This window comes from Calidris pugnax, unplaced genomic scaffold (assembly GCF_001431845.1).
Source record: "Calidris pugnax isolate Ruff unplaced genomic scaffold, ASM143184v1 scaffold9, whole genome shotgun sequence".
NCBI lineage: Eukaryota > Metazoa > Chordata > Aves > Charadriiformes > Scolopacidae > Calidris > Calidris pugnax.
The window spans coordinates 7373370-7389707 of NW_015090778.1; the positions used below are offsets into that span (position 1 = coordinate 7373370).

The window sequence follows — 16338 nt, forward strand, 5'->3', positions numbered from 1 at the left end:
AATCCCCTGTGTATATCAAATGTATTTATTACCCTGGTAATGATTTCCAATGGCAGCAAGGTTAATAATTGAACCAGAATTTCAGACTATGTGAAAATAAGCTGTCATTAAAAGCAGGTGATAAGCCCTACAGGCAGCAAATCAAGTTTCTAGAGCTCCTTGTGAACAATTCAACAGAAAAAAAAAAATGCAGCATTTCCATTCAGCCTGACACTTCACAGAGTTAGTGTGCTCTTTTTGAGCACCCTTTACCCAAATCAGTCAAACACAGCTAACACCTAAGAGTAGATGCTCATAATTATATTTATATAATACATCTTTAAAGGCTGTTATAATAAATATAACTAATTGTTAGAAGGAGCCAGACACATTTTGCAGTGCAGCACCCTTAGGTGTTTGAAGGACAAGTTTATATGCAACTAATCAGTAGTAACAGTAGGCAACAGGCCTGTGGTTACTCAAAGGCATGCGGGGCAGCAGCCTCTGCTTTCCATTGCAGAGGAAAATACAAACATACATTCACTTTCCAATCGGCAAAAGTCTAGCAGGGTATCTTGCAGAAATAAATCAAAACTGCTCTTCTCCTTTAAGCATCTACCCAGCTCTTTGTGCAGATAATCACAAAAATAGCCTCAATAACAACTTCCAGTGTTGTATATATTGGTAGTATCTATTTAGTAGACTATGTAAGACACCAATAGCACGTCTCGCAATTACAAGGGGCTGTAGGTGAGCCAAGGTAACAGGTTTGAGCAGACACAAGAATAAACTTCCTGGGATTTCAAAGACGATGCTGTCCTAAGGCAAAAGTAAGGCCTTTTGATGTGTTTCATTAAATGTCTAACAACATGAATGGGAAGAAAAAGATGACTGAAGAATCTGGTTGACCAGAGGGAGCTGCTGTCAGCAGTAGTCTCAGCAGGCAGAGGAGAGGGGCTGGGAGAAGGGTTAGGAAGATGGAGAGCGTACCACAGGGAAGGAGACTTGAAGGTCTGGCTTGTTCAGCTTAAAGAAAGGCTGAAAAGGGTATGAATGCCACTCAAATACACAGGGATGGGGGGGTGGGGATGGAAATTAGCTATAACCCGATCATGAATAAGCTTAGGTTAAAAAAAAAAAAAAAAAAATCAAGAAAATTTGCACCGAAGTCCTGGAGTAGTTCCGATAGAAGAAATTCAAGGAAAACAAACTATAAGTAATCTTATAGTGGAGCCTGACAGTTCTGTGAAGGATGACAGGATCCTCGCCCAGGCAGGGGACTGCAGAAATACTCAAGTCCTGCATCACTTTATCAGAGAACATCGTAAGTCCATACTGCTGTCAGAGTTGAGCGTGCAACAGCAATTCCACAATAAATCAGACATTTGAAAGGCTCAGTTCCCAACAAATTCCATCAAGATGAAACTCCACATCTTAAGCCAACACTCTTTGTTTGATTTAGATGCTTATAAATTCAACAAGATTAAATGAGTCATTTGGGTGATTTCAGGGTTTCCATTCCTATGTAATAAAAACCAAATAAATTTTAGGGAAAAAACTAAGCCTCAGAGAAACACAACGTATCTGTGCTACTCTATTATGCAGTTAAAATATTCCAAACCAAGGACATCCAGATTGAAAAATCTAACTGCAACAGACTCAGCAATCCAGGGAAAAAGGCAAGAGGGTTATTTGTGTGCTCCAAGAAGCCTACATCTTTGAACCAACAGTGTCAGACTTCGAAACAAAATGTGTCAGACTCATTTTTCAAAGGCTTGATTTTTATCTTTGTTTTGGAAAGAGTCAGGGAAAAAAAAATCCTGAAGTCTTCTAGGAACAACCTTCGCTGTTCAGTTATTATGCAGAAATATATAAAGTGATTTGTCCTACTCCAAGGGAAAAGTATAAATAATGATAAAACACAAAAGCATCCAACAAACTGGCAAAATTTTTTAGCATGCTGAGTTTTATTGATCTTTCTTCAACTCCCTAGTATTCACATTTATTTTGGAGGTCACATAACTTCTCTTATCTGAGAAGTATTTCCTACCTCAGATCAATAGCAATGCCTTTTTTTTTTAATCTTGCTTTCAACTGCAGTCTGCAAGTGGTCAGTGGAACTTAGTTTGTTGGAGAAATTAAAATGCAAGGCAGGCTGGCTGCACTGAAGACAACCTGTGAAGCTACACAACTTCTCTATCCTATTTCGACTTCTCCAGAGTATTCTCTGACCTACTCACCTTCTATATGAATTCAGTCTCCTGCATAGCCTATAAAAACTGTTTTACCTCTTTCTGAGCATGTAACAATATAGATAAGATATACATGATGTACACCTACAGTAGGCTAACAATATATGCAGACATGTTCTACACAAACTAACATTTTCTGTGAGCCACGACCTGACAAACACATACATGAATTCTACATCCAGATGGCTCTGCTCCAGTTGCACTTAAGGGGAAAATAGTATCAGACCTTTTGACACACAAACATGATTTAGAGAAGAGAGAGGAATCAGAAGCTTGTTTGTGCAACAAGGAAAGGATTCATATTAATCCCTTGATGCCAATTCAAGTGAGTGAAGTACCAGAGTGAAGGCAGCCAGTGTCCAGTAGCAATGACACATGATGATGTAATTTGGACTTTCATGAAGTGATCTAGGATCTACCTCTGTCAGAGCCTATTTAAGGCATCATTAGCCTTGTCCAAACTCTGAATTTTCAACCAAGCAATGCAAACTGCTGTCATTTAAACCCTAGGAGTAACTGTATGATCTGGCAGCAGGTGAAGCTCTTTACCCTAGAGGAGGATGAGCCACTGAGCTGGGGCAGTTCCCACACAAGTGATCCCAGACACAGTGTCCCATCAATCTCTTCAACACCCTCTGCCCTGGCAACAGCATTTACTCCTAGGGAAGGCCAAAGAATCATAAATGGACCCACAAACCACGAGCTCAAGAAGCAGTTACAGCAAGTCTGCTCTAGGTCTCTATTCCACAGCACCCACAAAGCCCCTTTTCTGTGGCTGGGAGCCAAATAAGTTCTGTTCCCTTGTGCTCCCCCCCAAAAAAAACTGAAAGGGAACTCATCCAGACAAGTACCCACAAAGCCCCTTTTCTGTGGCTGGGGCCAGGGAAGTTCTGTTCCTTTGTGCTCCCCCCCAAAAAACTGAAAGGGAACTCATCCAGACAAGGCTCCCAGCCTCACAATGTTGCTGTCACAACAGCACAGATAGTGGCCCAGCTTTGGTACACTCATATGCAATCCTTACAGCAAGGACGCTCTTGAACAAGGCAAATAACCATATTAAAATACACTCAAACCTGAAACAGAAGCTTAAGGCACAGCCAAAGAGCACTTCGATGGTCTGACTGCTTTAGGTTTCTCAATACAGACAACTCACTGCAGAAATCCACTGCTACAGAAGTGTTCAAGCTACTTATATAAACAGAATAAGCTACAGTTTTAACTCCCAGTGTGATCTAAACAATACTTCTCTCTGAAAAAAAATACCTGAAATTTAGTGTAAGTCACATTTTTATATTTTACAGCAGGAGGGCCAAGTTCTACATCATTACAAACAAGGTGTTTGGTAACTGCCCCAACTGGGATAATTATCTCTTCACTGCTGTCATAAATCAGACTCAATTATTCAGTATAGAAACTATTAAGTTCTAGGTTATGCATAGCAAGTTTAAGAGACCACATTTTGTGTTTGTTTTGTGTTTTGAAGCTGGGGGTGGGTTAAAAAAAAAAAAAGCCAAGGCCAATCAGTTTATGTATCTGCTCCCTGAACAGACAGCTTGTGAGATAAACAAAATGTGGACAAAAAAATGGATAAAACCAGCAAAACACCTAGCCTGCTGTCCATCATGTACAGGCAGTGTCAGGATGGCATAACAGAGAAACAGCTTCTACAAAGGAAATAAGTTATCTTCGTGGAAAGATTTGCTTCTAAATGACAAAATAATTCATATGTTATAGGATAAATTTAAGTAGAAACACTTAACTGTAAGGTTATCCAAGCACCTTATTCATTTACCAATGCAAAATGCATGCACAAAATAAAGGGAATATTGGCACACCTAATGCTTGAGCAGACACAAATCTCATTATATTAATAAATCAGTCTGAAATTCTAAAATACACTTTCTTTGGACTGAAAGAAAAAAGTGGAGAAAATAGCCATCAGCTATTGAAATTTACTGCTTCCTTTGCAGTCAAACTCAATTCTCTGAAAGTGTGGAAACACTGTGAGGAACCTATGGATTTATTACACTTCACACAACCAGAATCACTAGTTTATTTGGAATCTCTTGGAAACGAGGGCAACACGTGATGGAATTCTTATGAACCCCACCCAGCACAATCTGCTCCCTACAACCAGTTCCCACCAGCACTAGTCAAATCAATGTACACATCAAAACAGCCTCTGCTCCTAGGTCCACTCCTGCTCAGGGGGTTACATTGCAGCTTTTGCAACAAGAAGCATCCAAAAGATGACTTTGTGACTGCAAATTTTCTTCCTTCAAACAGCAGCCGTATTAGTTATCACTGTCCCCACTTTTTCTAAATTTAAGCTGCTTCTGCCCACAAGACAAGAAAGGGCAGAGGAACTTACACTAATATTATGAGTAACAACAGACGCTGTATTTCCCTTAGACTGACTTTTTCCAGGAAATATTTTCAAGGTGAGAAGTATTTCTTTGATTTTTCATCTTAGATGTTTCAGGTTATAGACTTCAAGGTACACTGCCCACATACAGACTCCAGCACCAAGGTATAACTTAGATTTTGATGGGGTAAATTTTATTTGGTTCCATCTTGGGCAATCCATGACTCCAGAGTGAGTCTTATTTTTAAATCCTGAAGACACAAAGTGTGGGTATTCTGGTGAGGGTTGTTTTGGTTTTGTTTTGGTTGGTTGGTTGTTTTTTTTCATTGTTTGGGGTTTTTTTCCGTTTGATTCCTCAATTGTTAGTTTGCATTCTGCTAACCTGCTGTATGAAACATTGTTTCTGAATTTAACAGAGTTCAAAACTCAATACCAATCCCAAATCATGTAAGCTCATTGAGAAATGCAAAGTATTAATCTATGAGCCTACAGATAGATGACTATGAAGTTCAAAGTCACAATACTTCTGTTCTAAAACCAACAAAACATCAAATTATTGAAAGAGGGTACCATATACTCATTGAAGAACATGCGGTAAAAGTGCATCAATTCACATATGAATGAAATATAAATGTTAAACATTTATCAAGAGGCTCAGATCAACTAACAGACTGCTTTGAAATAGCTCTTGCTAGACCTGGCTGGAAGAGCGATACCCTAACTGGAAATGCACTTCATAGGTAAAGGTCAATTTAATCAATGTTTCTGATAAAAGAGAGTAATCATTCTGAGTAGTCATTCACACAATTTATTAATTCTAGTAGAGTTAGAGAAAATAAAATAAAAAGGAATGTAATGCCCTATGTTTCTAAAACTCACTTAACCTTCCATGAAGTTTATCCTCCAAAGGATTTTTACAAGCACCATTTTTCAAACATGTTTGACTGATTGTTTAATGTAAAATGACTTCAAAACAATCTAATAATAACGGGAAACATTTGCATCCCATCTCAGCCTCCTACCTACCTTGTCAACGTGTGGGTGCCAGTATTCATCGTGCGTTGTCTTGGCTTCTGTGCTGTTGATTCTCGAGAAGAACGTTGGCTTGGTCAGGTACATGGAAGCAGAGCTGATACCAAAGGCCTGAGCAATCCTTTGTTGAATCCTCTGTCTCACATCACTGCAAAGGACACAACCCAACACAGCAGGCTTAGTGACACACCTCTCCTGCTGCTTCCCTGTTCTCCTTCATTCACTGTTCCTGCTGCTTTGGAGCTCAGCTTCTTCCTCAGCTGATAAATCCGAGGGGACATACACCCAGACTTTCTCTCATTTTGCCTTCATGAAGGAGATCTACTACATCAACAAAGAGACCCCACCAGTGTTTTGGGTTGGGGTTTGTTGTGTTGTTTGGGTTTTTTTTAAGTCTCAGAATATAAAGAAAAATAAACTATTTGTCTCCCTTGGACTAGATTTCAGAATTTCTTTGTTAAGCAGTCTGTTTTCCTGAAAACTTCCATGCATATCTCACTGTTTATGAACTATTGAAAAGATTAAACTCTTTCACATATATATTCTTAATCCAAAGCCAGTAACTAGAAAGTTTTATCTTCATGAAGGGTTGCCTTTTAAGAACCTTCAACTATTTTTACACTAATTTTAAACTAACCAATGAAGTCCCTGGCACCATGAAACTCCGGGTTCTCAGTAAACCTATGTACTGGCATAACCAGGTTCTCCTTAAAAATGAATGCAAGAGATCTTTCCCAGCTATTTTCAAAAGATTCAACAAAACTATTTTTATCATGGCTATTCCTGTGTTTCTTGGGAGACGGGAAGAACAGGATTTTTGTTTTTAAGGTAATTAAAACAGGAGATTAGCAATGACATGTGTCACTATACAGAACTGCTTATATAGCAGCATCCATCTTTCAGGACAAATATCGCTGTATTCAGGGCAAGAGCAGGGCCATCAAGAACTGCCAGCCATGGTTCAGGCACTTTTAAAGAGAAGAAATTTGTGATTCATGAGGAATACCACTGGAATACCACTGGCAAATCCCACCAGTACACACACAGCTAGTATTTAACTTTGAGGGAATTTAAGAGACAGCAAAGAACACAATAACACGAGATTGAAATTAAAACATTGGTGGTTTTTTAAGATGCAATCCTCTATGTCCTTAAATCCTTAAAATCTTTATACTGTTTTATCCTAATTTTAACACATGCTTAGCTATTGTATTAGTCTTCCTTTTTTGCCAGCTGCTTCAAAAGCAGCACACAAATAAGATACTGAGTAAACACACTTCTGAAGTTATACACGGAATAACATTAGTAGTTTTGCATCTTTTCTGCAGACATTTCTCCACTGGGTAGCACTGAACTTCAGCATAATTTTCCAGGTGTTTCCCCAAGTATTTCTCTAAGGAACTTAAACAGTGACTAAAAAGACATGACAGAACTAAAGCCAATCCTACAGTGTTAGGTTGCGAAAGTCACCTCTTAAAAACTATTTCTGTAAGTACTAAAAAAATCCTAAATATTCATTCTATTCACATCTTGTGCCTCATCAAAAATAAAAAACCCCCACATACAGATTTGATTTTTAACCTGTTTCACTTGACATTTTTAGGGCTCTAAACTTGAGGAGTCAATTCAAACTATTTTACATGTGAAGTATCAAAACCATTCAATGAAGTTAGAGGCAAGGTCTTCGGGTATTTAAACAGCTGCATGAACTGAGGTTTCAAGTTGAGAGTTACACAGGGGTAAAATTTGTAAAACCGACACCAGGAAAGGATCTACAGGTCCTTCCTCGCGCCAGTGGGAACCTGATCTGTCTTTTTTTCTTTCTAAGAAACAGGACTTCAGCAGAGATTGCCTTGTGTTTTCCAAAAAAGCATTGAATGTAATTACTCATTTCACTTTGTGATGAACTGAGGGCAGCTGGCACTTCAAACAGCCCCACACAAGAATTAATAGCTTAATTCACAAACACTAAAGCAGCATTTTCCCTGGCTCTGACACTGGGCAAGCACTGGCACCAGCCAGCTGGAACAGAGCTACCCTGAAGCAGTTGAGCCACGGTCCTGACACAGCTTTAAATCTCCAGTAGCTGTATTGCTCTGAGCAGCACTACTTCCTCTTCCAGGATGATTCCTTTTCCACTTTTAAAAGAAGCTTTCTATTAAGATTTGCTGTCTGGTGTTCATAAGGTTCCGTTAAAGCTTCACTCCTCACGTGCACTGACTCTGGGCAAGACCATGTGTTGCCCAAACCAAGCAGAAGGCAAAGCTCTACTCAACTCCTCCTGATAGACAAAAACAGCAGCCAAAAGTCTACCTGTTTTGGACTGGCCAATGGGTTATCAAAAGAAAAGGAAAATAAACTCAGTCTAATATGCTGCAAAGGAAAAATAAGCGTATCTTTCAGAAGATAAGTTTGTTTTTTCCTGTTTATAAAGCAAGTGGGCAGGGGAAGCACTGAATAGGAAAGCAGAGTAATGAAGCAGTTGAGGTCCAAAAGCATGACCTTAGGTGCTCTCCTGGTGTGATGGCAGCAGCTGCCCACAGCTGATCCAGGCAGCTGGGGTTTGGGTGTGTAAGGATACTGCTGGCCTCTTATCTCCCTGCGTGCTATTGCCTCCAGCATAACTTTTACTTAAAGCAGCTTCTTAAGTGCAAGAGGTCCCAACCTTGCATTTCTTTAGTTGACTTATGTGCTCCTGCCTTTTGCTTTGCTATGGGCTGTCATCCTGCTTATCACAGCATCCCTTGAAAACTTACTCAAGACTTACTCAAAACTTACTCAAATCATGGTGTATGTAGCAGACAAACATGAGTCTTAAGCACTTAATTTGCCATTCAAGAAAACAAATAGTAAGCTTTCAGAAAGCCCCACTGATTGTAATGTCTTGACCTAGGCTTCAAAAAACAGGTATTTATCCTTTGTGCTGTGATAACACATAATATAGACACACCACAATACCTCACGTCCAGGGAGCAAGTTTATAGCAACAGCCTGTGCATGTTTGAACTGAATCACTGGAAACATCAAAATGCACACACGAAACTCAGGGAAAGGCAGAACAGAACTCCCCAAGAAAAGCAAATCTTCACTTTGGATAAAAGCAGTTACTGAAATCTCTTTCAGAGTCAGGGTAATGATGAAGGAAAAGAAATAAAGCCAATGAAGTAGTTAGAAGTTTAAGGAATATATAACTTAAAAGAAAGGGTGTTCACTAGATTGGAAGTTGCCAGCTTAATGTATCAGCAGCAGCATAAAGCACTGAGTAGAGAACTGAAAGAGCCACACAGAAGTTTCTGTAAGACACAAGCTCTGCCAACCAGCAAAAAAATGCACCGTTAGGAGTCACTTGCAAAGTGTGATTCAAGTATGGTGACAGGAACACTCAAAGCTTTGCAAAACCACACAACTTCTCCAGCCTACTTGTCAGCATCTCTGCACCGCTCCAGAGAAAAGTACCCCAGAGAAGCAGACAGTGCTTTCCTACAGCTGGGAAGTTTTAACAGAAATTACACATGCAGAATGAATAAAGAGAGAAAGCAAACCATCAGCTCTTCCTCTACCTTTGTAAGTTGTAAGAGTTTGGGAACAAATCTTTGATAGTGTCATTTGCCACTGAAGTCACAACCCTTAAACCAAGCATCCAGATTTAAAGGTCTCTCTTCGGGATAAAGATGCATCCATTATGTGAAAGAAGAGGAATTGCTGTAATGTGCCTGGCAGATGGTGGTTAAAGCACCATAATTGATTCTGAAGCAACATAATTTTGACAGAGACAGTTTCAAAACCAGCCTCCTGGCTCAGAATGCCTACTCAGATTTGTTATTGTTGCTATCAGTAATACTTCAACATGAATTACGCTCTTGAGAGAAATAAGTAAATGTATTTTTAAACTGACCCTGGCAAGCAAGTGAAAGTAATGAAGATAAATGCTCCCAAGAATAGCATAAAATCATTCATTAAGGACATAAGGTACTACAGTCCATGTTAAAGCACTGCCATTAATATGAACAGAAGCACTAATAATGTATTTTGTATTAGATTCATATCCAACAGACTGAAACATCCCCTGTATTGGCCTGAAAACCAATGGAATATTGATATTGCCTTGAAGCTGTCTCAGTGTAAGGATCAGAAATTCATAAAAATTATTATAACCTGAATGTTGCTGTTCGTGTGAAACAAATATTATTTACTAAGACACCCCCCCTCCATATATTCATGTCATTTCTACAGGTTCTTTGATGTTCTACAGAATGCAAGGGAAAACAAAGACTATTTTAAAAATATTCTCCACTATCTTGGTGAGGCAGAAATTATGTGCTTTCTTTATACACTCAAAGTTCAATAACAATCAAGGAAGTATCATTTTTGTGATTTTGGGAGCAGAAGTAAACACATTTTAAAGTAATTCATCTTTAAAGACAACAGTATCTAGAAATAGTTCTGAATAGAAATAAGCTTTAAGTGGTTAATATTTTAAGACAAAATTACTATAACACTAGTAAATCTATTTGGCTACTTAATATTACTTCCACCACTAGAGGGAGGTCCTATTCCTTCGCAAAGGCAAGACAACAAGACAAAAAGAGTTAAAATGTTCAAGCCAGGTACATTTTAAATTACGAGAAAGCAACTGAAATGCTTAACTACAGATTTATTGTGTCTAGTCAACAAAGAATGCTTGTTCCTAAACTTTGGCCACACACCTTCACAGACACATGGAACTCATTACGTTTGTTGTCTTCGTTAAGTATATGAGCAGGTCTACAGGAAAGCTAAAAGCATCAGATGCCAAAGCTATTACATTATAGCGCTATTTCATATTCTGGCTTCTTGGGAGGAAAGTATGCTCTGCTTCTCCAGCCAGAACATTAGTAATCTGAAGTCCTTCCACTTCCTGCTTTACCATTTTTAATGCTTTGCTACGTTTCACCCAAAAAAACCCAAAGTCCTAATGTAACAATGGCATGGAATTGTGTTTATCATCTAATGCAACACCACTTGGATAATGTGTGAAATAGGAGTTAGTGCTAAAGGGTTTTATATCCCAGTTACAGTGTTCCAACAAACCCCCACAGAACTTGGAGGGCTGCATCAACCCTTCCTGCAGAAAGGGCAATGTGTGCTGCTACCATCATTCTGCTTACATTTACACCATCACTACTGTCCTGACATTGGCCATGCAGCTGAGTTCAAAGCAGCAAATGTGATTTATCAGGTAGCCACCAAAAGTTTCTTTTACTTATTTTTCCTTAGGCACCTTAATTCTCACAGCGATTACTATTTTGAGCTCCAAATTCAATTGCACATCTGAATCCAAAGCACAATTCTCTCTCAACCTGCACTCTACAAAAAAAAAACCAAACCATAAAGTTAGGTTTTGTGGTTCATCCAGCAGATACTGAAAAATCTTTACCGATATAATGCAAAATCCTCTTCTGTGAAGATGTCTTGAATTTTGTCCCCAAAGTACCTGAAAAATTAAACCACAGACTAAAAGAGGAGTTGCCAAAATAGACAGCCATCTGTGCTGCACCCACAATCAAGAAATGAAAACACAATACAAAGAAGTCCTACAAGTGCTATCGAGCATGATGTTCCCAAAGCATTGCTCAAAGATTAAATGTTAAAAGATTAAAGGATCAAGATGCAGCAAGTGATAATCGAATTCCCCAGGCATGAAAAGAGTCATCCCCCCCATCATGAAATAAGCACATGGGGTTCAGACTATTTGATTTCTTCCACTGCTGACAAACTAGACTAACCATGAAAAAAACAAACCACATTATTCACTGGTGCAAGAACTCTGAAAATAAAGGTAATGGTAGCTTTCAAACAGCCCAGTTCAATAAAAGATCAGTTTTCATGCCACAGAAGTTTTTTTTTTAACTGGTCATGGAAACTGTGGTGAATCTAAGTAACTTCTCCAGTTTTTCATTACAAAATGGGCTTGAGAAATTTGGAAAGGCAATGAGCACTGAGGTGTAGGATGACAAGACAGGCAACAAGTTACAGTCCCATTTTACCTGTACAGATTAACAAAATGCTTCCCCAATGAAAGAGCTCCAGAGTGCAAGTCCAAAATCGATGCCTGGGAAAAGAAGAAAAAAAAAAGTAGGAAAAAGCATGAAAAGCTTTTATCATTATTTAACTATGACCTTTAATAACTGTCCCAAGCTGGCTCTCAGTTTTCACAGCCTCCCAAGTAAAAATATTACTTTCTAGCATGTGGGTTCACAACACTAACATTTACTTTACAGCTACAAACCTCCCCCAGTTTGCTGTATAGATGCCCAAAAGATTAAGGTACTATGAATAAAGCACAGGAGTGCTATTCCCAAGGTTCAAATGTGACAGGGAGAATTGCCAGAGTCTTCCTCCATGTGCTGGGGGTAAGACACTGTGTACCTGGATCCCTTCTTGAAGGCATTTCCCTTCTGCACAAAGATGACTAAATTTCCAATATTTGTGAAGCGCTCAAATAGCAGCACTAATATTTATCTTGCCCAACATTTGTTATTAAAACTTCTTCACCATGAGTTCCTGTGTACTTCTCATGTTTAATAAGGCCATAAAAGTCTGTTTAGAAGAACAATTACAATTCTTAGGGTTACTAGAGCCAAACTTTCTTTTCCCCAATTTCTAAACCACTGTAAAAGAAAACCAAGGAGTAAGAAGTTTTACATATGAAAATTCAATCCATTTCTTCATCCAATTCAAGCCAAACACTTCTGCTGAGCTCCAGACCAAGCTAAAAAGATTAGTATTTAGATTTTCCAGGACAGAGCGCTACCTCTCAGGACTGTAAATTATTTCTCTAAATTTAATAAAGTACACTTTTGTATGTCCCTTGCTGTCCACAAAGCACATGTTTGTTCTGCATCAGTTAAACGGTATTTAAAAATATGACTGCTTAGTAGCAGTCTTATTTTTTTTTCATACTGGAAATATCAAGTAGCAACAGTTAATTAACCTGACCGGCACCAAAGTAATGATATCTTTGATATAAAATATCCAGGCAAAAGCACTCATCTTGGAATTTGACATTTCTCGATGCACCACATACCATTCACATTATTCTAACAAAATCCAAACAACACTAATATAACTAGGTGAGCTGCCTGGAAAGAATGGTAACTTCCATCTTACCAGCAACAAGAATTTCTGGGCATGGCTGGACAGTACTCTTTGAAGCCACTTTCTGGCTGGGGAGTGAGCAGGAGAAGTCACCAGCGCCTGGTGGTGTCAGAGCTGCAGTGCCAGGCTGGAGACACGGCTGCACCCTCACCCTGGTCCCAAAGCACATCTATCCCTCCCTCCTCCTCCGGGTCAAGTTGGAGGAGGACACCCATGGCCATCTCTCAGCAAATGAAAATTGCTCCAGCCTCAATTGCTCTGAGCTTCAGAGCTAAAAATCAGGGGAACTCCACTAAAGTGTCATTTTAAAAGGAATAACCACCACCTTATTTTAATAAACATACCCAAATCTGGCTATTGGCCCTTTAAAAATACATAAAGTAACAAGCTACTCAAGAGGACATAGTATGAGCTTTTCAGACCTCCTCCTCCCACAGAAGTTATCCAAAAAGCTTCAGAGGACTGTTCAGAAAACAGGTAATCTCACATTCATGCAAGAGCAGCTCTCATAATACAACTTACTCAAGCTTCAGAAGCAGAGTATTTTCATTTATTGGTTTCTGGTTCTGCACAATAATCTAAGCTACAGCTCAAAGTTAAACTGCTCCTGTGTAGCTTCAAAAAAATGCTTCTGATCATGCTGAAGTAGATTATAAGAAGTAGCAGGACATATCTGAAAAGATGAATTTAATTTTTTTAAAAATTGCCTTTCAAATGTGTTCAACGTGCTTTGCAAACATACACATCTCCTCTCACTCTTCAAGCACCAGACGATTACAGTTGCAGAGATCCAAAGTGATGCAATGAATCAATAAAAGACCCCCTGAAGAACTGTAGGTATTCATAGCTGGAAAGATAATAGCTACGATACAAAGCCTAGAAAAGCCAGATGAAGATGACTGAAAAGGGAATCTGAGAAAGAAATAATATTTTTCAGGGTTTCAGACAGAGGGAAACAACAGAATGCCAAGCATCAACAGGGACTTGATTACACACGAGCACAGAGCTATTTGTTTAACAGCTACCTTGGAAAGGAACTGAAACACATTTATTTTGGCCACCACCATTTCAGAACATTAAACATTTTCAGCATCATTTCCTACACTGAGACGAATACCTTGTTGGAAACCTGTGTCAACACCGTAACTTCAAGTTCAGCTATCAGCTCTAGGGTCAGCCTGAAACTCAGGCCACTGTTCCCAGGCTGAAAGCTCTACAAATTTATCTAAAGACGGTGGGAAGACTGCAAACACACAAACCCACACACCTATTTTCATGACAGCGTTTAACAGAACTACCCCAACTTCTACAGAAGGGTAATTTAACTTCCTTTTAAAAAAAAAAATACAAATATATGTTCTTTTGGACCTTCAGTTTTGTTAGTCCCACATTCTCCACCCTCTCACTGCTAAAAAGATTCAAAGAGAACATGCAAATAACCACCATTTCTCAGCATATGGGAAAAAGGATCAATTTCCCCATCTTGCAAAGCAAAGGCACTGCCTTTGATCCTCACTAGAAGAAATATTGCCAACCATTAAATATACATTCACTTCTACAGCAATTCCTCTGCCCCTCGAAAAGTTTTAAGTGATACTTTTAAAGGCAACAGCAGACACTGCCCGAAAGAGAAAAATGCAAAAACTTACTTGTCTACAGAGGAGCACTCAAAAGTGTTCCCCCTCCTCCTGGGGAACACTCACCCTCAAGCTGAGAAAACAGAAGAGCAATGGAGGTTCTACATGGTCACCCATTCCCAGGCAGCATCAAACTGGCTGTAACTGCAGGCGGTGTGACAGCCCCCCAAACCAGTATCACCTGTAAATACTCTTCCCTCTTTAAATCTTGAGAGCAGGCAGACAAGGGTTACAGGCTTAGGGTAATGCCTCTTAAAAGTTACACTGATTAATTATGAGATACAAGTGTAACCAATCTAATTTATGCATCATTCACATTGCTGGAGGCAGAGAAATTTACTGTGGAAATTAAATGTAATATTTGGCTCTGGATTCCAGCACAAGTTTACACTAGATACAGATCAGACACAACCCATCCCTCTCCAGGTCCCTGGAGTTAAGTCCAGCTGCCCACACCAACACAAAGCTGTAGGTAAAGGCACACCACCAAGTATGTCTTTCACAAGTATGTGTTTCCTAAGTGCTATCAGGATGCTAATTAGGAAGAAAACCACGCAGCCTATAGTAGAGGACAAATATTAAGCAGAAGCTTTATCCTCTCCCTGGCAGACACAGAGGTGACAGCATTTTGAGGATGGCAGAGTTGGGTTAGGAGGGCTGGAAGCAGATTAAGGGGGGAATATGGTCTGCAGAACCACTGTTCTACACACTGGTCAGCAGGCCCACATCAGAAATCTTTGTCTGGCATCACAGCCACACAGGTTGTTTGCTTCCCCCAGCAATGGCATCACAGCTACACAGGTTGTTTGCTTCCCCCAGCGATTAAGAAATTTCCTTTTCCCCTGCAAGAGGGAGCTCTGGGTGGCTGCTCCTGCCAGTTCTGCTTCCCACCTCCCTCCCCAGAGACAGACTGCACCAGGGGATGGCTTTTCTGGAGCTTCTAAATAAATGCCAGTAGATCTGATGGCAAATGAGTTGTTTCATTTACACTGAAGAGATGTTATGACGGCAGCACCTTAGAAAGACATAAATGAGTGAGTCATGACTGAAGTGGGAACGCAAGCAGAGGTAGTGTGCAAGAAATATCTGGTAGGGAACAAAGGGAAAGGTCATTATCTTTATAAAGAGGAAAAAAACTTCAGCTGAGGCAAACATCAAGAGAACTAATGTGAATCACATTCTGTGAATGAGGAAGAGAGTATGAAATGACTTCACAGAGACATACAAAGGAAAGCAGATACTGGTGGAGAAGATGCTCCTGTTTGGATTCTCTTCAAAGTTAGACTAGAAGATTACAATGGCCTCTTCCAGCCTCACTCTATGTGTGTAAATAAAAATAAACCCAGGAAAAAAGTGACAAAGAAAAATAAGAAAGCAAGCTCAGCATGACAACTGGGGCATGACTCCTGGGAGATTTCAGTAATTCAGATGTTTGCCAGGACTTTCTCAACACAAAAGGATGGAAAGGGAAACAAGTTTTTGTGCCATACTTCAAAACTCAAAGGAAGCAGAAAAGGCAGCAAACAAAGGGAGAAGAGAATCCACAGTCACAAACTGCAAGTTTAGGTCTTTAATAAATTATAGCCAGACACATAGACACAAACCCACTTACATGAAATCAAAATATAAAGCGCATGACAGACAAAAAAAGAAGTCAGACACATTGCTTAAGAAGGAGCTACAAAGAAATCAGAGAATGAAAACGCAGTTGGCACCCCAGTAGAAATCTGAGGAAGTTTTATTTGGAATAGTGGGGAGCTCAAAGTGGCTAAAGGAAGAATTAAAGAGAATTAGACAGAAACAAAGAGTTATTTAAGGAATTTAAGGGAAAAAATAGTCTTAGAACAACAGACATAACTAGATAGAATTATCCAAACATTCTAAAGCCTAAGAAATGTAAAGCAACAAGCCAGCCCTAATCCAACAGGCTTGAAGC

The 16338-nt window shown here is 39.4% G+C and overlaps 2 protein-coding genes across 2 annotated transcripts in view; both read right to left on the minus strand.

Moving 5' to 3' along the window:
* OGFOD3 (2-oxoglutarate and iron-dependent oxygenase domain containing 3) overlaps positions 1-11723 on the minus strand; it is a 28849-nt gene extending 17126 nt beyond the window's left edge. Inside the window, exons 1-3 of the mRNA XM_014952821.1 lie at positions 11655-11723; positions 11045-11101; positions 5623-5776 (exon numbers count right to left, since the gene is read on the minus strand). Coding sequence (XP_014808307.1) covers positions 5623-5715 — 93 coding nt within the window. The 5' untranslated portion in view covers positions 5716-5776; positions 11045-11101; positions 11655-11723. The remainder of the gene's footprint in view (positions 1-5622; positions 5777-11044; positions 11102-11654) is intronic.
* The window catches only part of LOC106892713 (2-oxoglutarate and iron-dependent oxygenase domain-containing protein 3-like), a 36278-nt gene continuing 30980 nt past the window's right edge, over positions 11041-16338 (minus strand). The window contains exons 8-9 of the mRNA XM_014950120.1: positions 11655-11719; positions 11041-11101 (exon numbers count right to left, since the gene is read on the minus strand). Coding sequence (XP_014805606.1) covers positions 11041-11101; positions 11655-11719 — 126 coding nt within the window. The remainder of the gene's footprint in view (positions 11102-11654; positions 11720-16338) is intronic.